This window comes from Hemicordylus capensis, chromosome 2, assembly GCF_027244095.1.
Source record: "Hemicordylus capensis ecotype Gifberg chromosome 2, rHemCap1.1.pri, whole genome shotgun sequence".
In the NCBI taxonomy this organism is placed as follows: Eukaryota; Metazoa; Chordata; class Lepidosauria; order Squamata; family Cordylidae; genus Hemicordylus; species Hemicordylus capensis.
The window spans coordinates 186462922-186485168 of record NC_069658.1 but is presented as its reverse complement, the minus strand read 5'-3'; the positions used below and the strand labels follow the sequence as shown (position 1 = coordinate 186485168).

Sequence of the window (22247 nt, the reverse complement as noted above, 5' to 3'; positions counted from 1 at the left end):
AATAACCATAACTGCAGCACTGACTGAACAGAAAGCAGACATTCCCCCAGAGATGGTTGCACAATTGTCCAGAGTGAAGGACCCCCGATTGCTTAAGCCTCCTAAAATAGCTGCAATCATTCTTATAGAATCTGTGTCCTAGAAGTACAGACTGTCAGCGCACACACAATCACACCCCACTGCACCTCTGAGCCTGGCAAGGGTCCTTCTTGCACTCTCCAGCCCCAGTAGCGTCTCTTCCGGCTTCCTCCTCCAGCTGCAGCGATAATATTAGTGCTGACCTTTCTGTCAAGGCCACATGGCTCTTTTTGGAAAAACTCCCCGGATTGTTTTGCCTCTGGCTCAGCAGCTGCTGTGAATGACACCCCAGCATGAAACTTGACCCCAAGGGAAATCCTCCCTTCCACAGTGACACGGCAGATCCCCCAATCTCATGGCTCCTAGAAGATAGGGAAGACTGATCAGCAATGGAGGACAAACCTGCCAGAATTCCAGGTAGGGCATGTCCTACTGGGCAACAGTGCTGACAGATCTCTAGGAAGAGCTCCGAGACATGCAGGGGTCTAATTGGTTAGAGAACAGACAGGATATTCTCGTAACGTTTGTTCCTTAACAGATAGAGTGTGGAAAATCTTGAGTGATGATGGAGGTCCTGCCTTCTGTATCTCTGCTGTGGGAAGAGGAGGAGTGGAGCTTTCACCCCTGGTGGGAAATCTCATGTGCCCCCTGCTATACAGCCTGGCTTCCTTCCCTTGTCTTCTGTCCTTGCTGTTAACCCAGATCAGAGCCTCCAGTGTTTGCCCTTGAGCTACGTAAGGTGTATTGTATTTCATGGCCTAGCACACTTGCAGGATATAGCAGGCTGGAGAGAGCTGAACTTGCTAGAATGGTGTAAACACAGCCTATGAGATGTTCAGAGGATCCGCTAAGCTGTGCTATGTGATGCACCTGTATCGAAATGCCCTAGCTTGAAATGACTGTCACGGTCCTGACTGCTGAAGGCAAAAACATTGCTCTACATAGCATGCTCCAGAACTAGTTTGCTGGTATGAGAAGGCATAAAAATGTTTCCAGGGTATTTATATGAATGTATAGCCCACCCTATCCCAAGTAACAGGAGTGGGTAATGATCAATTTTAGTATTCATATAAAATAAACACTGCATGTAATGCAAACCCAAACAGCTAAAAACACAATTTTTAAAAATACAATTTAGCTCTCTACCGGTTGATTCTACGTCATAAAAGCCCATTCATTGTTTCACTTCCAATCTCATCCTCCAGCTTGTTCTGTTGTAGTTATTTTGGTGAGAGTCTGCCTGAACTTTGCCCATCTGGTTGCTGTTGAGTAATTGTCTAGTGAAACAATTCTGCACAAGGATTTGCAGCAGCAGACCTTACTGCTATTTTTGCTTCTGAGTAGGCTGTGTATTGTTGCTCTGAGGCACAACCAACTGAAAATTCTCCTGAACAAAGCCCATTCATCTGTCAGGCTTGCATGGAATAACTGCTTGGTAAATCATGCTCTTCATTCCTGATGCATCTTTCTGCAGCTTTTTGTCCAAGTTTTGCCCTTCTCTGCTCATGAGAAGGGTGTGTGGTGGATAGTTTTAAATCTAGATATTTTAATATCTGGATACTTTCAGCACACATTCTTAAGCACTTCAAAAGCAAAAGATGGTGACATAACGCTTTGGTTAAGCTTAAAATATTGATTGAAGTTTTTTAAAGTTTTCTATGTGGAATTTTTTTGAAGGGGACCTTAAGCCACCTAATGGCACAGCAGGGAAATGACTTGATTAGCAAGCCAGAGGTTGCCAGTTCAAGTCCCCACTGGTATAGGCAGCAGCGATATAGGAAGATGCTGAAAGGGATCATCTCATACTGCGCGGGAGATGGCAATGGTCAACCCCTCCTGTATTCTACCAAAGACAATCACAGGGCTCCGTAGGCACCAGGAGTTGGCACTGACTCAACGGCACACTTTACCTTCACTCTGCCTTTGTAAAATGTCTGTCTATTAAGTTGGGTTCATGAATTAACATGGAGAAAAGCTTAGCCTTTGCAAGATGCTTTACTCTGATTTAACTTCTTGTCAAGCTTATCTTGTTTATCCATCACTGCTTTGGAAATGTCAGCTTTTTAATTTCAGAGGCTTCAGTATTCTCTAACGGTCTCATCTCTAAACTCTATTCAGTAGTTAACAAATCCTTTAATTTATTTCAAACTCACGTGAGAAAATTGTCTTCAGTAAAGCTTGATTAAAGGGACTGGGCTAAAATCTGATTTTAAAAAACCGATCACTTGGACCTCTGCTCAGATCAGGGAAAAGTTCAAGAAATGTCAGCATTTAGCAACAAACACTTGAAGAAGGCAGTGGAGCAAACAATAAATGCTGGTTGATAAGATCAACTTTTGCTGTGGTCGTTTAGTTGGCAGCAAGGCTGGCTCCAGAGGTAAGGGGGTGCTTTAGCAAACTGCCCTCTCTGGGCCTCCTTTTACTTAGCCCCACTTAAACCCTACAGTGGTACTTAACTTGGCAGATAGGACAGAAGAGGCAACAACAAGCACATATCTTGGCTGACTCACTCCTCCACCACCCTTACCCCCAAACATTATGGGCACAGAGGTGGTCTCAGGGATTAGCAGTGCGCCCTTCTAAAGATCCCTGCACCTCTAGCAGCGACCCAACTATGCCGATACCTTAATGCCAGTCTTCGTTGGCAGATGTGTCCAGGTGCTCAAGCTCCATTGAAGGTAACCTGAAAATGTATGGTTATCAATGAAGAAGGTTCAAAATTCTCTGCACTGACTCCTGGTGTCAGCCCCAGGACCAGCCTCACTTTAGCTCAGGCCTTCATGACATAAGGCCTGGGGTCAGAGCTGGTCTGCAGGGATTTTTTTGCTGGCCTGCAGGTGAGAATATCCTGCAGCAACAGCAGGAGCCATGACAAGCAGTAGCTCAATGCAGTTGGTCACTTGAGACCAGATGTCCCTTGCCCCCGGGCGGGGGCCTACTGATGCCACCCTTCTTTCCCCGACTCCAACCCTCTGTCCCCTCACTTTCATTAATACTCTTAATGTAATAATTAACATGCTACAAATTGATCTCAGCCCCCGCACACCAAGTCATGGTTGATTCCAGCCCACTGGAACAACTGAGTTGTGCACCCCTAGTTGAACTCATCCTCTCCCATCATCTTTCAGTTCAGTAAGGTGGTCAAGTGTTCCCAGTAGACCTCTCTAGGAACTGAAAACATTTCCCTTTGCCGCATGACCTGGCACTCTGGCAGGTATCCATGGCACACAAGGTCCTGGGCAGGGTGAGCAGGGTAGTATCTCTGACGGTGGTCCTCAAGGTCATTTCCACTTTCGCCACAGTTGAGACTTGGCAAGGCCCTCCTCCCATTCTTACACAGCCAGGAAGGGAAGCTGGCATTCTAAACCATGACGTGATTTATAGTCAAAGGTGGTCAAATTTCTCCTCTAGGAAGATCTGGCTCTAGTCAGTTTCTTGGTTGTGATCACACCACATGGGAGACAGAATAAGGCAGTTAATATGGATGCAAATTGCAATCAGTTTATTGTAGAACCCTCTGGTGCTTTACTTTTGTTTGCAGGAGAGTAGGTTTGAGGCCCACATGGTTTCAAAGGAAAGCAGGTTGGCAAATGTTGCTTAAAATATAGTGGAGGAAGGGATTTCACCGTAGAGAAGAGGGGATTTATTCACTTATTGCACTTATTGATCCTCATCCATGGTCCATCTCTCTGTCCTTTTTTCCTAATTCTGAATTTAAAAAAAAATTGCAATCAAAAATCTGCAAATACTAGATTATACAAATTGGCATATTTTCATAATGTACTCTAGTTGCAGAATTTGGAAGCATTAGTGCAGAATTCTGTAGCTGATCACTTTGCAGAACTGGAAATGGAATCAGAAATGTCCTTAGTTCCCAACAGGCAGGGCTGTTGGTTCTGTGTCCTCAAAAGTCTGTGTGAAGGAAACTCAGATTCTAAACTCAGAATAAGCTATGCTAAGTAAGGACTGGATGGGTCAAGGAGCTGGGGAAAAGATGGGGCCTTTCTATTCCTAAGGGACACCAGCTCCCTAGACTAACAAGCATAAGGGGGAGCAGGGAACTTTCTCCCTAACAGCAAAGTAAGTTTGGCCAGAAGTTATCTGCGTGTTATCTGTAGTCTGTGTACACAGAGGTGGAAGTTCAATGGCCACACTGTCCCACACTGAACCTATGTTATTTGTGTGCATATACACACACACACTGATCTGAGCCTCCAGGAAAAGCCATACAGTCCAGTTCTGCAGATCAAGGTAGCAGGATGTCTGGAGAGTTTGGGGAGCTCACTCAGACTCCCCTGCAGAAAGTATGGATTCCCCGCACCAGCAAGCGTTTGCAGCAACGAAGGGGATGTGAGTTGGGATCTCTTCTGCTAAGATGTGGGGTTCTTTCCCCCTAGGAAGCCTGAGCTTTATTCTATTCAGCATAAAGCTAGAGGGACTGGCTTTTTCACGGAATAATCTTTTACACCAAGGAAAATTTTTACACAATTGTCTTCCTGTGCAAAGAGCATGCTGGGCCTCAGTCCAGCTTCCAGTGGGGAAGGGTCTCTTTCCCAATCAGTCATCCCAGTTCATTCAAGGTGCATGCCAGATGGATAACAGCTGCCTGTGGTATGACTCCTTGTGCTCTGCCCAAAGGACTCCTCAGTTCCAGGACTCCTGGATTCTGCCACAGAACTGGAGAGAGATGGATGTGCCTGAAGCAGGCCAGCTCTTAAGGCTTTCAAGGCACTCTGTTGGCTCCAGCCACACACTCCAGCATTAGTAACAGCATCTGTCTACTTCTCTACAGCTTCTGTGCCTCAGTTTACCAATTCACCAACCATGGTGATCATGGTTGGGTTGCCAGCTCGTGGGAAAACCTACATCTCTAAGAAGCTCACCCGCTACCTCAACTGGATTGGGATCCCCACTAAAGGTAAGGGGGGAGAGTTTAATTGGAGTCAGTGGGGAGCCTAGATTGGAGGGTAGAGCATATGGAGCAACCACTTGACAGACTCCCTGGAGATCCCAGGCCATACTTGTCTTCATCTCCCTAGTGTTCAATGTTGGGCAGTATCGCCGCGAAGCCGTCCAGACCTACAAGAGTTACGAGTTTTTCAGACCAGACAACGAGGAAGCCATGCAGATCCGAAGGTAAGGAAACTAAGCAGATGCTGGTACATGGGGAATCTGAGACCACAGCCCTGTGATGGGAGATACTGCCTCCAAGGCCATACGGGGGAAACTGCCAGGGCTAAAGAAGCCGGAATCATGAAGTGTATGGGTTCTCAACATTGAGTCCCCAGATGTTGTTGGATTACAACTCCCATCATCTGCAGGTGTCATTGTTGCAGTAGATCAACAACATCTGGCAACCCCTGGTGTAGCTGGATTTGAACTAAGGAAACCTGGGTTGAAATCCCTGCTCTACTATGGCACTCACTGGGTGACTCTGGGATGCTTACTCCCCCACCCCGCCGACCTATCTCACAGAGCTGTTATGAGGATTGGGGCATAGCAAGGTTGGAGTGGGCCCCCTGGGACCAAACGTGAAAATGGACCCCTGCCCCGCCCCACCCCCAGTCTTCTTTTTTGGAGAGGCAGGAGGGGAGAGCAAAGACCAAGCTGTAGTCAGCTGGCTTTCACTCAGGGACATTTCTCCCCTCCTTGTTCAATGACAGCTATGCCCCCTGGTGAGGATTATTGGGGGAAACACCATGTATGCTACCTTGAACTCCCTAGAGCAGTGCTTCTCAACGTTTTTGGAGTCATGGACCGGTATATTATTCATGCACAGTTTCCTGGACCAGCCATTAGTAAGGGGGTTGCCCCCCTCGCCTCCACCCCCAGGCACCCCCCAAAAAACAATTGTGGGCAACTCTCCGGAGCTCATTTCCAGGCAGGATAATGTTGCTGCTGGATAATGTTCATTTTGAGGAAGTGAAATGAATGTTATCCAGCAGCAAGGGCTGCCTGGAAATGAGCTCTGGAGAGCCCCCAGTGGCCCCCTCCGGCCCAAAATTGGATTTTTTGGGGTGGGGGGTATTTTTTATTAGTGATGCCTCACGGACCGGTGGTTGAGAAACACTGTCCTAGAGAAAGGGCAGGATACAAATGTAACAGATAGATGAAAAACATTTTGCTCTCAATTTCCAAGTTCTAAAATGTGGGGAGCCTGTAGCTCCAACACTGCATTGCATCCAGTGGCAAATGTTTGGATTTCACAATTCTGTAGTCTTCCGTTTCAAAGCATTCAGGTTGGGGAAGCTTGGTACCATGAGGCTCAGGGTACACAACAAACACTTCCAAACAGGACAAAGTGGAAAATTTGCCTGTAAATGATTGTCGGTGACAATTGCTCACATGTGCATTTTGCTACATATACAAGCAGAACACACACCAGGGTAGGTCATCACACGTTTCAATTTGCATGCAAATTTCATGTCTTGCCACATGAAGGAGCTCTTGGAACAGGGTGATTTAAGAATCTGCATAGCCACAAACCACAACCTATGCAGTCTGGTCTGTTACACACAAGTTATTTTCAAAACACCATCTATTTCAAAAGCACAGGACAAACCCTTGATGCTTACAAAAACAAAACAAAATCAAAACATCCACCAAATAGAAAACCCATGTCAGTTTATAACGACTGCACAGCAGTCAAACTCTCATTTTTAAAAAAGTCAAAAAAAGCATTTAAAGTTTTCTTTTTTTTTTTTTTGAATGGTTATTTTGTTAATTGCTCATTCTCAGACTGTGATATAATTTCACAGTTTTGGGGCAGACGTTGACCATGCCTTGCCACATCCTTGTCCCCATACTCTTCCATTTTTTCAGAACCACCTTTAATGTCAACCAACGTGTCTCACACTTTTAATTTCTTGTCCTTAGCTTGCAATTGTGACAAGTTTGAAAGTATATGGGCCATGCCTGGGATCACAGAAACCAGAAGGGATGCTTATCAGGTTTTCTAGTGACCCTGGTGCAGAGTTTTGATGCCCTGCCTAGGCTGGCTCTGTGACTCTCTCATTATTTAATCGAATCTTAGAATTAAGCAAACATGATTGTTTGCTTAATTTAGATACTTTATACAGGTTATGGATTTTAGGGTTTTTCAAAGCACACAATAAGTTTGATTTTTTGGGTCCGCCACCCACCCACCTACCCCACAGATAATATGTAGGCCTGTAAACTAATAATTGGGGTTTCTTTTGGGACCAAAAGGTGGAATATACACGCCTTTCCCCAATATTTTAAATAAGTCACAGCCTTCCTGCAGCTATGAGGGCGGGGAGAGTGTAACCAATGCAAATTACTGCAATAAAGTGATGCATATTTATTAGCTTATTTCTATTTGGGGGATTTTAAGCAAATTGTCCCTATACTCATAAGGAAAGGAAATACGTGAGAGAGCTAGCATATATGTCATGGCCAGCAGACTGATCCATTAAACAGGAAACTACAGGTTACTTACCTGTAAAGTTGGTTCTTCTAGTGATCATCTGTACTGTGCTTTTACACCAATGGGCTATGCGCCTGCGCAGAGACCTTGTCAGAACCTAACAAGCTCAATTCTCCTGCTTTGGACAGGAACCCCACCCCTAGCCGCAATATGCGGCTGCACCAATCCTCATCCCCTCAGTCACGGAGTCTAGCTTCAGTGAACCCCACGGGGAGGATGGGAGGGTGTGTAAAAGTACAGATGACCACTAGAAGAACCAATGTTTACAGGTGAGTAACCTGTAGTTCTTCAATGTGGTGTCTGTTTTTTACACAAATGGGCGCATAACAAGCTAGCACCCAAGGAGGAGAGAAGAAACGAAAGCAACATGTAATCTGCCAGAATTATTTATTTCAGAAACAAATACATCAACTGAAAATGGACTGCAGGACACTCCGGCCAAATACAGCGTAATCCGTGCCCTGGCATCAATAGCATAACAGCAGATAAACGAATGGGGCAATGCCCAAGTAACCACCTGACAGGTAGTGTCCAAAGGAACTGCACGATCAAAGGCAACAGAGGCCACTACAGACCTGACCGAGTGGGCCTTAACAGAAGCAGGCAACTGCTTATGAGCCAATTGATAACAAAGTTCAATAGTTGAAACCACCCATCTGGCAGAAACTTGGAGACCTTTACGTGGCCCATCATAAAGAACGAACAGAGAAGGAGTTTTCCTCCATTCAGCAGACCTCTGGACATAGAAGGATAAAGTCCTCCTAACATCCAAACGATGCAGCCTGCGTTCCACATCTGAAGATGGGTTCTGGAAAAACACAGGTAAAGTGAGTGGAGATGACCAGTGAAACACAGAAACCACTTTGGGCAGGAATTGGACATTTGGCCTGAGTACAAACTTGTCCTTGTGGAACTGGAGGTATGGTTGATCAACCCTCAGGGCCCTCAACTCACTCACCCTCCTAGCAGAAGTAACGGCCACCAGAAAGGCGACCTTCCAGGTCAGGAGATGAGGTTCAATTGACGCCAAAGGCTCAAAGGGAGGTCTAAGCAGTCCTGCCAAAACCACTGACAGATCCCAAGCTGGTGTCATGACCAGCTGGAAGTACTGGAAGAACATGGGACAAACCCTTCAGGAAACTCTTGACTACCGGGTCCTTAAACCAAGAGGGCCGGGACATCCGAGAATGTGCCACAATGGCTGCCAAATGTACTTTAAGGGACAAAAGCTTCAAACCAGACTCCTTGAGAGCCAACAAATACGTACATATATTTTGTAAAGAAGGATTAAATGTATCAAACTCATGTAAAGAAGCAAATGAACAGACACGAGTCCACTTATTATCATAGGCCTTCCGCTTCCTGGCTGCAACCAAAACTTCCTTGAGTCTCAGTGGGAAGTCGGCAGGACCTTGGGTGTAGCACCTGTCCCCACTCCTGCAACAGCAGGTCCGGTAGGGTGGGCAGGCATACCTAATCCACTGCCAACTGCTTCAGGGCTGGAAACCAAGGCCTCCTGGGACACCACGGGGCTATCAGGATGGCCCTGGCCCTATCGACCCTCGGTGCAGCACCCTCAGAATGAGAGGAAACGGGGGAAACAAGTATAGTAGAGGGCCTGTCCAAGACAGGACAAAGGCATCGCCTAGAGAGCCCTTGCCTTCCCCTCCCCTGGAACAATAGAGGGCATATTGCACATTGTCCCTGGAAGTAAACAGGTCTAGAGTTGGGACTCCCTAATTCACAAATATGTCAGCGAGAACACAACGGTCCAATGCCCACTCGTGGGAGACCACCGTCAAGCTGCTCGAGGTGTCCACCTGGACATTCAGGGAACCTTGTATATAGACTGCCTGAGGCAACACAGCATGTGTCACGCACCAATTCCAAAGGTCCAGAGGCAGGAACAGAAAGCTCCTCAATGACGTGGTGCCCTGTTGATTGATGTAGGCCTTTGCCGTTGGATTGTCCGTTTGAGTCGTCACTGAGTAACCCCCAATTTCAGGCAAGAACCCCTTGAGGGCATTGAATATGGCCAATAGCTCCAAATAATTGATGTGGTGGGTCCTCTCCCTGGGGGACCAATGTCCACTCAGATGAAACCCTTCCAGGTGTGCTCCCCAACCGAGCTCCGATGCATCGGTCATAATCACCCACTGAGATTGGGGAGCCTGGAACAGGGCGCCAACTTCTAGATGCCAAAACTCGGTCCACCACGCCACAGTCCCTCGAACCCAGAGAGGGGGTGTGCACTCTAAGTGGCCCAGATCCCGAAGAGGATTAAACACGTCCAGGAACCACCTCTGAATAATGCGCATCTGAAGGCGCGCTTGAGGCAGCACATAAGTGGTGGCCACCATATGCCCCAAGAGATGCTGCACAGAGTGCATCATCTATGGGCCTCCTGCCAAGAAGGCAACAGCCAGCGTCCTGAGAGCACAGATGCAAGCATCTGGGAGAAAGCCCTTTTCCAAAGTTGTATCGAATATCAGTCCTATAAACTGTATACTGCGGGTCAGTTCCAACTGAGATTTCTTGAAGTTGACTTGGAAACCCAAACCCTGCAGACTATCCACCACCATCTCAAGGGCATCCAAGATCGCTCGCCTGGCGCTTGCTAGGATTAGCCAATCGTCCAAATATGGCAGCACCTGCAACCCTTTCTCCTGTAGGAAAGCCACCACCGGTGCCAGACATTTTGTAAAAGCCTGCGGTGCTGTCGTGAGACCAAATGGCAAGGCTTTGAATTGATAGGGGATTCCCCCTGATCTGAAAACTCAGGAAGCATCGATGTTGAGGGTGCATCAAGACATGGTAATATGCGGGGGGGGGGTTAGGTCCAGAGAGACCATCCACATGTCTTTTTCTAATATGGTCATAATGGTTGGTACTGATAGCATCTGAAATAGTTTGAAATAATGTTAGACCCTGAGGTCCAAAATGGGGCACCGACCCCCATCCAGTTTCAGCACTATAAAGTACCGGGAATAAAACCCATGACTCTTTCTCGATCACATCCTTTAACAGGAGCGTGGCTACCTCCTGGTCCAACTCCGGAGTGCACGGCGTAGTCACAATCCTGGACATGGGCGGCAAACCGCAGAACTCGTAAGGACCCTCTGGTCCGTAGTCACTCTGTCCCAGCTCACCAAAAACAGGGCCAGGCGAGTCCAGAAGCGCCCCAAGTCATTGTTTCTTTTGGGCGCTGTTTCTGAAAGGTCAAGCTTACTAGGCTGCAGGCCTGACTTGTATCTCGACTGGAACTTGTTACCACAAAAGGAGCATTCCAAGAGAGACTGTTGTTGAGAAGGGGTCTTCTGTGGTTGATAGGGAGAACACCTGACAGTCCTCCGAGGTTTGGAGGTCAAGGATGAATAAGACATTGAATACGCAGTGCTCCGCAGCTTTTGGACCTTCTGGAGCGTATCATCTGTCTGCTCCTCAAATAGACTAGAGCCCTCAAAGGGCAGGTCCTCAACCCTAGCATGGGCCTCATAGTTCAGCCCAGACAACTGCAACCAAGCATGTCATCTAAACACCGCGGACATGGCCATCACCTTGGCCACGCACTCAACCAAGTGCCTACTGAACAGACTTTTGTTTGGCCACTTGAATAGCCTCACGGAGGAACACTTTTGCTGGATCCCTCTTGTCCTGTGGCAGGAGATCTAAGTGTGAAGCAATTTCCCCACAAAAAGTGGTTATATTGTGAGTTACAGGCTTGATAGTTGGCCACCCTTAAATGGAGGGCCGAGGCCAAGTAAAGCCTTTTACCAAAGGAGTCCAATTTTCTACCCTCCTTGTCACTCAGCGCCGACTGGCCGTGACCCCTGGTCCTTTGTAGAGACACCTCAACAATGATCGAATTAGGGGTAGGATTATTCTTTTAAAAGGCTGTATCATCCTGTAGCTGCACTCTATAAAGGTTCTCTAAGAGCCTATTAGGCTGGGAGAGAGTTGCCGGCTTCTTCCAGTGACCCCACATGACCCCCAGCAGGGCCGAGTTAAGGGGTAATGTGGCCGGTACCTTGGCCTCCAAATTGATCAGGCTGAACAATGGGTCCAGTTCCTCTTTCTGCTGAGTACCGAGGCTCACACCAGGGCAGAAGCCATATGGGCCACATACGCTGACTACTGTTTGAGGTCTTCCAACGGAGAAACCGGCTTCGAATCTGATTGTATATTGAGCAGGGACGAGCTGCGGGACACACCGTCGGATTCCTGAGAGCTGGTATCACTCTCATATTCCAACTCAGGAGGAGCCAGAGAGTCCTGGGTCAATGGCGTCGAATCCATCGGGGAGCCCAGTTTGCCAACTGGATCGTCCAGTACTGAAGCAGGGCCTCTGCCTGCTGCTGCACCTGGATAGGCATAGCAGTCTGTAGTAGCAAAGGGGCCGAAGGGGGAGGTTCACGATGCTCAATCCAATCCCGAGGGGAGCGTTGAGGTGAGCAGGAATGTGGCCTCCCTTCCGAATGTGATGGTGGCTCTCTATGAAGATCCCTCATAGTTCCGGATGCCTCATACACAGAATCTTCCATGTAACGAGGGCCATACTGAGGCCTACCATAGTCTAAATAGTCTGATTGGTAGTCCATATGATATTGACCACCTGAATCAGAGTCCTGGCAGCAAACACCATTAGAAGACTCGACCGCAATCAAGGGAGAACAGTGTTCCGTCATCCAGTACCGATCTGAATACGAGGGATCACGGCGGTCCCAGGCCCGGTCTTGTCTGCAATCAGATGAGCACTCTCCCAAAGTTTGCTGCAGTCCCTGAGAGGAATGCGCTCCTGGTATCTTTGAGGAGGCAACCACCATCCAGGGGAATATGCCTCCCTTTCCTACAAAGCATAGCTCAGTTTATCGGACGCTACTGAGCATTCTCTGCTCGAACGAACCTGAGCAGGAACCAAGTTCAAAGAATCCTCCTCCAGAGGAACCAGGCAAAACTAAAACAGAGGACTTTGAAGTAGGAAGATCCGAACTCCCTTTAGGTTTCTTGGCCACAGGGGTTGCCGACGTAGGAACTGACACGGCCTTCTCCTTTTTTGGTATAGGAGGAAGATGTTGACCCACTGGCAAATCACGAGGCGACTTCAATTTCTTCTTCCTCTTCGGTACTGGCACCGCAGCAATCAATGGAGACTTCAGTATCATACGCACAGAATGCTTACGAAGATCCTCCAAGCACACAGGCTCACTTGAAGCCATCAAAGCGGTAGGAAATGTCAATACCGGTATCAAGTCCGGATTTTCGGCCTCCACAGGAGCAGACACCAAACGCTCCGATGTCACCAATGAGACCATTTTAGCAGATTGCTTCAATGATAAGGCTTCAGACAAACGGAGAGCCAGATCCCACAGGGCTGCGCGCAGGCGGGAAGCCCTATTCTTGCAAGCCTGCTTCATAAACTTCTGACAGTGAAAACAGGTCTCGACAACGTAGGATTCCCGCAAGCACAAGAGACACTCGGTATGAATATCGGGGGAAGGGATCTTAGATCCACAACAAACACATTTCTTGAAGTTTGTCATGCCCGGCATAAACGCCGAAGGCCGGCCACCACACTCCGTCCCAGATGAGATTGGAACTCCAAAAAAGGGAAAGACCCAAAGAAAAACCAAAACTCCAAGAAAAAAACACTACTATGCAAGGAAATAATAAAGAACAAGAAAGGAAACGAAAGTAGGGAGAAAAACAACAAGGGGACAGAAAGATCCTACTCGTTGTCGAGCTGCAGACTCCACAATGTTCACTGAAGCGCGGACGATGAGAGACTGAGGGGATGAGGAGTGGTACAGCCGCATATAGCGGCTGGGGGCGGGGTCCCTGCCCAAAGCAGGAGAATTGAGCTTGTTAGGTTCCAATGAGATCTCTGTGCAGGCACATAGCCCATTTGTGTAAAAGAAAGAGACCACGTTGAAGAATCTGCAGTTTCAACCCTGCTTCTACTACTACTACAAACATTTATATACCGCTCTTCAACAAAATTCTCAAAGCAGTTTACATAGAAAAATAAATAATATGGTCTCCTGTCTCCAAAAGGCTCACATTCTAAAAAAAACAACAACCCATAAGGTAACAGCAACAGCCACTGGAGGGATGCTGTGCTGGGGTTGGATAGGGCCAGTTACTCTCCCCCTATTAAAGAGAAGAGAATCACCATTTTAAAAGGTGTCTTTTTGCTCAGTTAGCAGGGGTTCTGTTGTGAATTCACTAGATGACCTTAGGCAAGCCACCATGAGCCTACATACCTTACAGGGCTGCAATGAGGATTGCTGAGACAAAGTACATGAAGGGCCTTGAACTCTCCAAAGTGTTATTAAAGATAAGTATGAGTATTACTGTATAAAACTAGTGATGGATTATAATGTCTCCCCATATCCTTCAACAGACAATGTGCGCTTGCAGCTCTTCGGGATGTCCAGACATATCTGAGCTTGGAAGAGGGGCAAGTCGGGGTAAGAGGACAAAAGCCCATACGGATCTAGTATACTATTGCCCTGTCTTGGGTGACAGCTTTGTTTAGCCACCTCATTTTCAGCCCTCTTCTCCTTACCTAGGTTTTCGATGCCACGAACACCACACGGGAACGGCGGGACCTCATTCTGCAGTTCGCCAAGAGGAACGGCTACAAAGTAAGCAATGAAGCATCCAGCCCAAAGCCAGGGCTGTTGGTTCTGCATCCTCAAAGGTCTGTGTGAAGGAAACTCAGATTCTAAACTCAGAATAAGTTATGCAAAGTAAGGCAACTGATGGGTGCTTGTTTTGCATACCTTTGCTGCAGGCTATGTTCATGCTTTTATACTATAGTTCATACACACTTCAAAAGCTTTTAGTTAGGTAGAAACATGGGGAAAGAAAGGGGCAACATGTTACCTTCCTCCCCCACCTCCAATACTGGAGTTTTCACAGACACTACTCGTGGAATATATTGCTACCAACCACAATTTGGAAGCCTGAAAAGACAAAAATTGAACTCCTAAGAGATCCAGCTCTGCACCAAGAACCAGCTTCTGCACTGGGAATCCCATCATGCTATATCACAGATGGGAAACAATCATTTCTTAGAGAGCTGAAGATGATAGAAACATTATTTCCTAGGGCTCATTCATTTGCTTTATGGTTGTCTGTGATAACATAGTTTGAAGGTGTTGTTAAACATTGCAAAAAAAAAAAGGGTGTGTGTGTGTGTGCAAAACATGCTCACCAGAGGCAATACTGTTTATTACAAGCAGCCATGCTAATATGATTCTTACTACCTTCAACTATCCTGGAAAAACGATAGCTTGTCTCCAGCCTCAGAAACAAACTGCTTGCATGGGAATTGCCTGACCCACTTTCTCCTGCCATCACACTGCTTTGTTGTGACAGGTCTTCTTCATTGAATCGATCTGCGATGACCCCGACATCATCCAGGAGAATATCACAGTAAGACATGACCTCCTTTCCCCCACATCAGCCTCCTTAGCAGTGCCTGATCTCTAAAGAAGGCCCCAAAAAACAGGCTTGTATAGTAGCCACAGCTCTTCACTTGAAAATCCTTCCCTCTAATCTTAGATCAGGGTGAGTGGAAACGGGCTGCTGGTAGTTTACTCAGTGGTGAGGGGAATCCACCCTGTATAGGCTCAGTGGCATTCTCTCACTCTAGGAAGTGTCCGCATTGAGCTCTGGAACAGAAACCATGCTAAGCTTGTGAGCCCTGTTTCAGATTAAGCATGGCCGACCAGACATCCTCTCCAGTGACTCCAGCATGATCTTTGCCCACCGCATACCAAAGGATACCAAAAGATCCAGCCAGACTGGTTGTGTCGTTTTATCCACTCCCGCTCACATAGGAAGCTGACTTCTAATGCGTGAGATCCTTGGTCCGTCTAGTTCAGTATTGCTTACTCTGATTGTCAGTGGATCTCCAAAGTTCCAGGCAGGAGTCTCTCCCAGCTTTTCCTGGAGGTGCCAGGGGTTGAACTTGGGGCCTTCTGCATGCAAAGCAGATACCACTGAGCTACACCACTATCCCCAGGATGGCAGCCTTAGCCCCGCCCACAATATTACACTGCCTTATACTACAGCAGACCATTGGTCCATCTAGCTCAAAACTGCCAACCTTGACTGGCAGTTGCCTTCCAGTGTTACGTGGCGGTGTCAGGGATTGAAACTGGGACCTTCTGCATGCAAAGCAAGTGTCTACTACTGAGCTAGTTATCTATCTTGCTTGTGTACCATTCATAGCAAGTGAAGCTGACCAGCCCTGACTATAAGGACTGCAACCGGGATGAAGTGGTGGGGGATTTTCTCAAACGGATTGAGTGCTACCAGAAAACCTACCAGCCACTGGATGATGAGCTGGACAGGTGAGGGGCCAGTTCACACACCCACTGCTGTCAACAGGTGTCTTACAAAACAGATTGGTAGGGCTATGTGCAACTCATTGAAGATCTGGCATAAGGAGGATTTTAACTTTTTTTAAAAATGGTTTGCATTGCTCATGGTTGTGTAAAAAAGCCTGAATGAATATTCTGCCTCCAGTTAAGTGAAAGCATTAAAATATAAGAATTGCTTAGTTTCAAAATGTTCCATGTACATTATCTCAGTGATATGATCATAATGCAGATGGACCCTATTCCATATATTATCCCCAAGACACAGTTTGGGTTGTGATGCAGAATTCTAGAACACCCCGAAGCACAGACTTACCAGGAACCCTCAGGCATGCCCTTCCGTCTTTCCTTTACAGCTCCCTCTCCTACATCAAGATCTTCAATGTCGGCAGTCGGTATCTGGTGAACCGGGTTCAGGACCACGTGCAGAGTCGTACAGTCTACTACCTGATGAACATCCACGTGACACCTCGTTCCATCTACCTCAGTCGGCATGGGGAAAGCGAGCTCAATCTACAGGGGCGCATTGGGGGAGACTCCGGACTGTCTGAGCGTGGCAAACAGGTAGGGCAGAGAGGAAAGACCAAAAGGGCAGAGACCACCACATACTAAACAGCCATGTAATTCTACTCATTTGAATTCTGTTCAAAGGCAGAATCACCCATCTCATCAGTCTGCTTCCCACAAATCAACCTCAGTCATCTAGGCCACAGGGTACCATAAGCAGAGTGCAGGTGCACCTCAAGAAACGTGCCACTATGGAGCAAATAATGCTTGGAGACTTAAGCAAGTGAGGTGAATCAAATTAGTATGATCTATATACTAATTAGAAGAGAAGGCGAGCAACACGCCCAGAGCAAGTAACCAATCTGATCTGAAAGAATATTAAAGTAGCTGCCTTATCCTGAGTCAGACCATTGGTCCATCTAGTCAAGTGTTGTTTCCTCTGACCAGCTGTAGTTCTCCAGGGCCTCAGGCAGAGGACTTCCATTCCAGCTACTAGAGATTGTTTAAATGGAGTTCCCTGTGACCTTTGATCTCAAAAGTACTCTGCCACTGAGCTATAAACCCGCCTATATATTTGGATTGCGTCCTCTGTAACTTTTGGAAATTATGGGCAGCTTTTTAAAAGCCATTGTGAGTGTGACTGTGGGACTACGTAACTGCAACATTCTCCAGATGAATCCATGAAGGGGATCCTAGATTTGTCAGATTCTGTTCACAGATGCAGCCTTGAAAAGTTACGATCTGATGACCAATATCCACACATTTTCCACACCAAATGACTACTGTAAAAAGCATGTCCTTTTGCTCAGAGTTTGTCAGAATGGCCTTTTGAGTAAGGGACTGAAGTGGTTTTCACCGCTTAGAACCCAAAGCATAAATTCAAGAATACAAGCTACTTTATAGCCACTACAGCAAGGGGGAGGGGAGTGCATTTATCCTTCTGAAGGCTGAGTAGTTTTTCCTTCAGGCTAATTCCCACAGTCACTTGGGTTTACTATGGCAAGGTCTGAGAATCTCCAATTCATGGCAGACCTCTGTTCTTCTCTGCTTTCTCCTCTGTCTCTCTGCCTACCAGTATGCTTGTGCCTTGGCCAGCTTCATCCGTTCCCAGTACATCAATGACCTCAAAGTATGGACAAGCCACATGAAGCGCACTATCCAGACTGCAGAAGCACTGCATGTGCCCTATGAGCAGTGGAAAGCACTGAATGAGATTGATGCGGTGAGAATCAACAACTAGCCTATCCCAAAAAATCCACCCTTGCTCCCAATGCAAGACAGAGCTTATCCTTTTCCATTCCTAGCCCAACTCTTCTTCTCTAAGAGGTGTGGTTTCGAGTTCCAACAGCCTAACCTTTGGATGAAGTGTGTTAGGAGGCACACCTTTTGCCCCCATGAGGTGGAGATAGAATCCAGGCATCCTGACTCCTCTTTTCAGACACACAGGGCTCTATTTTCTGTTTCATGTCCAGAAATAAGGCTGAACTCAACATCTAATTTCTTTAGGGTGTTTGCGAGGAGATGACATATGAAGAAATTCAGGACCATTTCCCACAAGAGTTTGCTCTGCGAGATCAGGACAAGTATCGGTACCGCTATCCTAAGGGGGAGGTAAGAAATGCTGTGCTATGTGATCTGGGGGCAGATGTAGTTGGCACATCACATGCAATGGTATTGAATTGTGGAATCTTATGCCATTGATTGATTGACTGACTGACTGACTGATTAAGTGCCGTCAAGTCCATGTTGACTCTTAGCGACCACATAGATAGATTCTCTCCAGGATGATCTGTCTTCAACTTGGCCTCCAAGATCTCTCAGTGGTGCATTCATTGCTGTCGTAATTGAATCCATCCACTTTGCTGCTGGTCATCCTTTTCTTCTTGTTCTTTCAACTTTTTCCATCATTATAAACTTCTCAAGGGAGCTGGGTTTTCGTATAATGTGTCCGAAGCATGATAGTTTGACCCTGGTCATTTGTGCCTCAAGTGAAAATTCTGGATGGATTTGTTCTATGATCCATTTGTTTGTTTTCCTGGCTGTCCATGGTATCCTCAAAAGTCTTCTCCAGCACCAAAGTTGAGAAGCGTCAATACTTTTTCTATCTTGCTTCTTCAAAGTGGCATTGGGTGCTCCCAGTGGGAAATATAACCACTGCGTTGGTTAGGAAGAGTTAGTATGCAATATATTAGTGGGAGAATATAAGCAGCTCTCCAAGAGACAAGGCTAGGACTGAAGGCAGCAGTAAGCACCTCTCTGAATCTCTTCATCCCTGCAGTCATATGAGGATTTGGTGCAGCGCTTGGAACCTGTCATAATGGAGCTGGAGCGACAGGAGAACGTGCTGGTGATCTGCCACCAAGCAGTCATGCGTTGCCTCCTTGCCTATTTCCTGGACAAGAGTGGAGGTACCAGCTCTATGTTTTCAGACTTGCACACGCTTCAGCATAACCTTCTCATCCAAAGATATGCATGTCAGTCTGAGAGGAGGAACATTACTGCTCCACTGCCAGAGGGTGAAGTATTCTCCCATGGCGTTTCCTCCCCATAGCATCCACCATTGGAAGAGGATGGCATTTTCTCTTCCAGTCTGCTCCTTAGCACAGCCACCAGTGGGAGTGACAGTTCTCCCTGCCCCTCCCTACCATCTGCAGGCTCCCAGTACAAGGAGGCTTCTGATAAGGGCCTGGGGGCTTGGCCCTTGCTTTGTCTCATTTGTTGTTCTCTCCCCATCCAGAAGAGTTGCCTTACTTGAAGTGCCCATTGCACACCGTTCTCAAGCTCACGCCTGTGGCCTATGGTGAGTATCTCTATCTGGGCAAATAACTGCATCCCCTTCAGCAAAGGAGAAGCTTGCTTGTGAACATAAGAAAAGCCCTGCTGGATCAGACCAAAGGCCCAGCCACTCCAGCATCCTGCCTCACACAGTACCAGGTGCATCTGGGAAGCCCACAAGTGGGGGGAAGAGGGCAACTGCCCCCTCCTTCCAAAACCACTTGTGAGTTCTAGAAAAGCCAGTCATCTGCTTTCCTCCACTCATGTCCAAATGAGAAACCAATTCATACTTTATGCAACACCAAAAGGTACACTGGTGTTTGACATGCTAAATGCATAAATTGTTAAAGGGAAAACTACCTCAGCCCCCAACAGTCAAGGACATGCAGTGGGAAGTTGTAATTAGTTGTGGCTGCCTGGTATGTGGTTAACAATGTGTGGCTCTCCTTTACTTGCTTCCCTCAATGCCACAAAGCAGCTAGGGATTTGCTCTCCACCACTTCCCATATTCTCCCCCATTCCTGCATTGTGGCTGTAGAATACCAAGCCCTGATGTCATCTCTCAATAATGCCTCCTGCTTGCAGACCCTCATGCAACAGAAGGATTTAGTAGAAGCCTGTCTATAAAGCTCTTAAAGACCCCTTTCTGAATTTCACCCTCTTGTTCTTCTTTTCCAAGCCGGCTCTGGTTGCATGAAATTATAAGCTTTGGGAAAAGCTTGTCTTCCTAGCTTTTCAGGCAATATTAATAATAAAATTCAGTACAAATAAAATAATGAGACTCATCTGACTACACTTTAAAGATAGAAGCATAGGCAAGGTAAATGGGCAGGAGCAAAGAAGCAATATAGGCTGACATCCAGATTAAGAAAGCACTGGTACTACAAGGAATGAGTGATATTTGTTGATCTCCTCTTCCCCCTGAAGGATTGTAACTCCTGAAATAATAATAATAATTATTACTATTACATTTATATCCCGCTCTTCCTCCAAGGAGCCCAGAGCGGTGTACTACATACTTGAGTTTCTCCTCACAACAACCCTGTGAATGAAGTAGGTTAGGCTGAGAGAGAAGTGACTGGCCCAGAGTCACCCAGCTAGTATCATGGCTGAATGGGGATTTGAACTCGGGTCTCCCCAGTCCTAGTCCGGCACTCTAACCACTACACCATGCTGGCTTTGGGAATATGTCCCCAAAGGTTACACAGTACTCAGGAACATATTGTCAAGTCACAGTTTACTTCGGGGTAGGGAGAGATCCACAAAAGTCACCCCTTTCCTGAAGTGTACAGGAAATGTCATTGCACCAGCACTGTGTTACACTGGATGTCAACCATGAACTCCACCAGCAACAATTGCCATGCAGAGTTCAAGTTCTCAATCTCTCTCTGCAATGCAGAGATTGGCTTTTTTAAAGCCAAATTTTGGGTTACGGCCCATTTGACTCACAAGTATACCCCTTAGGTTCTGGCCATGCTGCCGCTCAGCTCAGAATGAGCTTTTGAGCTAGCTATTATTCCCCTTTAGCCAAGCCTTACAGTCAGCCACTCACTTCCTAACCAGAGCAAATACTAATTATTTTCAGCGAAGTCACTTGTTTGATCCCAGCATTTAACTCTGGGACATACATAAACTGATAAAGCCATGTGTGGATTTGCAAGTGTTTGGGACATCTTCCAACTAGGTTCAATAATACTGGGCTTATTCTTTTGGGGGCAGGCTGTGAAGTGGAATCTATTTTCCTCAACATTGAGGCTGTGAATACGCATCGGGAACGCCCACAGGTAAGCCAGGCTCTTCCCACAATGAATACCCCTTAGAGTGGATCCAATGGGCTCCTCTGGAAAAGGACTGTTGAAGAACATTCGAGCTATGATCGGAGGAGTTCTGAGTAGCACCTCTTTGCTATGAAGAAAGCAGCCTCCTCAGCCAATTCAGCAAAACCCATCAGCTCCACTGCCTAATCCTGCTTGCTGGCCTCACTCTGTGGAAGATCCTCCAACAGAAAAGTTCACCCTGTTCAGACTCACCTTAATCTCTCCCTCTGTAATATTGTCCTCTTATCTCCCCCCATCCCCCCCCGCACCCCTCAGCATCTTACCTACAAAGCTAGCCAGGTCCCTTTGTACCGGCACTACCGCAGCGTGCCAATGGCCAGCCCTGTGCCAACCAAACAACCTTGCTGGGAAGATCTGGGCCAGTCCCCTCCCCACTGCCTGTTTGGCCCTCAGGTAAAGACTTCCATACCCTCACCTGGCTCATTAATCTAACACTTTCCCATGTGCCTTAATCATCTTGGCTTGCTGTGTCTCTAAGCCCCACTGCTAACCTGGTTAATAGCCTTGGGAAATTTTCAAGTCCTCACTGGCCAGTAATTTTCCTTCCAATTGGGAATGAGAGTAGGCAATTATGGCAGTAAGAGGACCCTGTTGTGCCAGGCAATCCCAATACGTAACCACCAATCGTATTAATGGCGGGGGAGGATGCAGGGGGAGACAGAGGGCAATGACCCTGCCAGTAATCTTACAGTGGGTCCATATTAAAACCTAGGCATTCTTTGCCCTGTGACAAAGCTGAGCTCAGATAGTTTAGCTCTCATTCTACACTGGTTTAAATGGGCAGAGATTGAGCTGGGGTCTCATGGCAACCAAGTTTCTCCAAGTCATCTTGGACCTTGTTTCCTTTCTCTCACTGCAGAATGTTGATGTGTCACGAGATCCAGAAGAAGCCTTAGACACAGTGCCAGACCATTATTAACCACACTACTTATTAAAAGAATCCTATCTTCCATTCTTCTGTGGTGTTACTCCTCTTCATGCGAGCACACAGTGCCACCTAGAGAAATAAGGGTGGGTGTGGGGGCTCTAAACCACCTTGCTTACATCATCCAATGATGCCTGCCTTTATACATTTGAGTGGACCATTCTAGACACAAACTGTAGCATAGGATAGGCTTGCCTGCTTCAGTTTGGTGTGTGGCGCTCTGGATTTATTTTATTTATTTCAAAGGTATTTTCATTCTGCAAAGTTCAGAGAAATAACCATAACAGCCA

At 46.9% G+C, this 22247-nt stretch overlaps 1 protein-coding gene across 4 annotated transcripts; it reads left to right on the top strand.

Moving 5' to 3' along the window:
* Positions 1 to 282: 282 nt before the first annotated feature.
* On the top strand, positions 283 to 21984 carry PFKFB1 (6-phosphofructo-2-kinase/fructose-2,6-biphosphatase 1). 4 transcript variants are annotated; one of them, XM_053292703.1, is made up of 15 exons: positions 283 to 495; positions 4871 to 4996; positions 5118 to 5214; positions 13926 to 13992; positions 14095 to 14169; positions 14906 to 14962; positions 15764 to 15885; positions 16269 to 16476; positions 17495 to 17641; positions 17926 to 18030; positions 18698 to 18827; positions 19157 to 19219; positions 20914 to 20978; positions 21288 to 21425; positions 21892 to 21984. In XM_053292703.1, exons 1-15 carry the CDS (start codon positions 468 to 470, stop codon positions 21949 to 21951), a joined length of 1488 nt encoding a protein of 495 aa, XP_053148678.1. In that variant the 5' UTR covers positions 283 to 467; the 3' UTR covers positions 21952 to 21984. The 4 variants fall into 4 exon arrangements, with proteins under 4 accessions (XP_053148678.1, XP_053148680.1, XP_053148677.1 ...); XM_053292702.1 differs by lacking the exon at positions 283 to 495 and adding an exon at positions 4308 to 4428; XM_053292705.1 differs by lacking the exon at positions 21288 to 21425 and having other exon boundaries at positions 287 to 495.
* Positions 21985 to 22247: the final 263 nt, after the last annotated feature.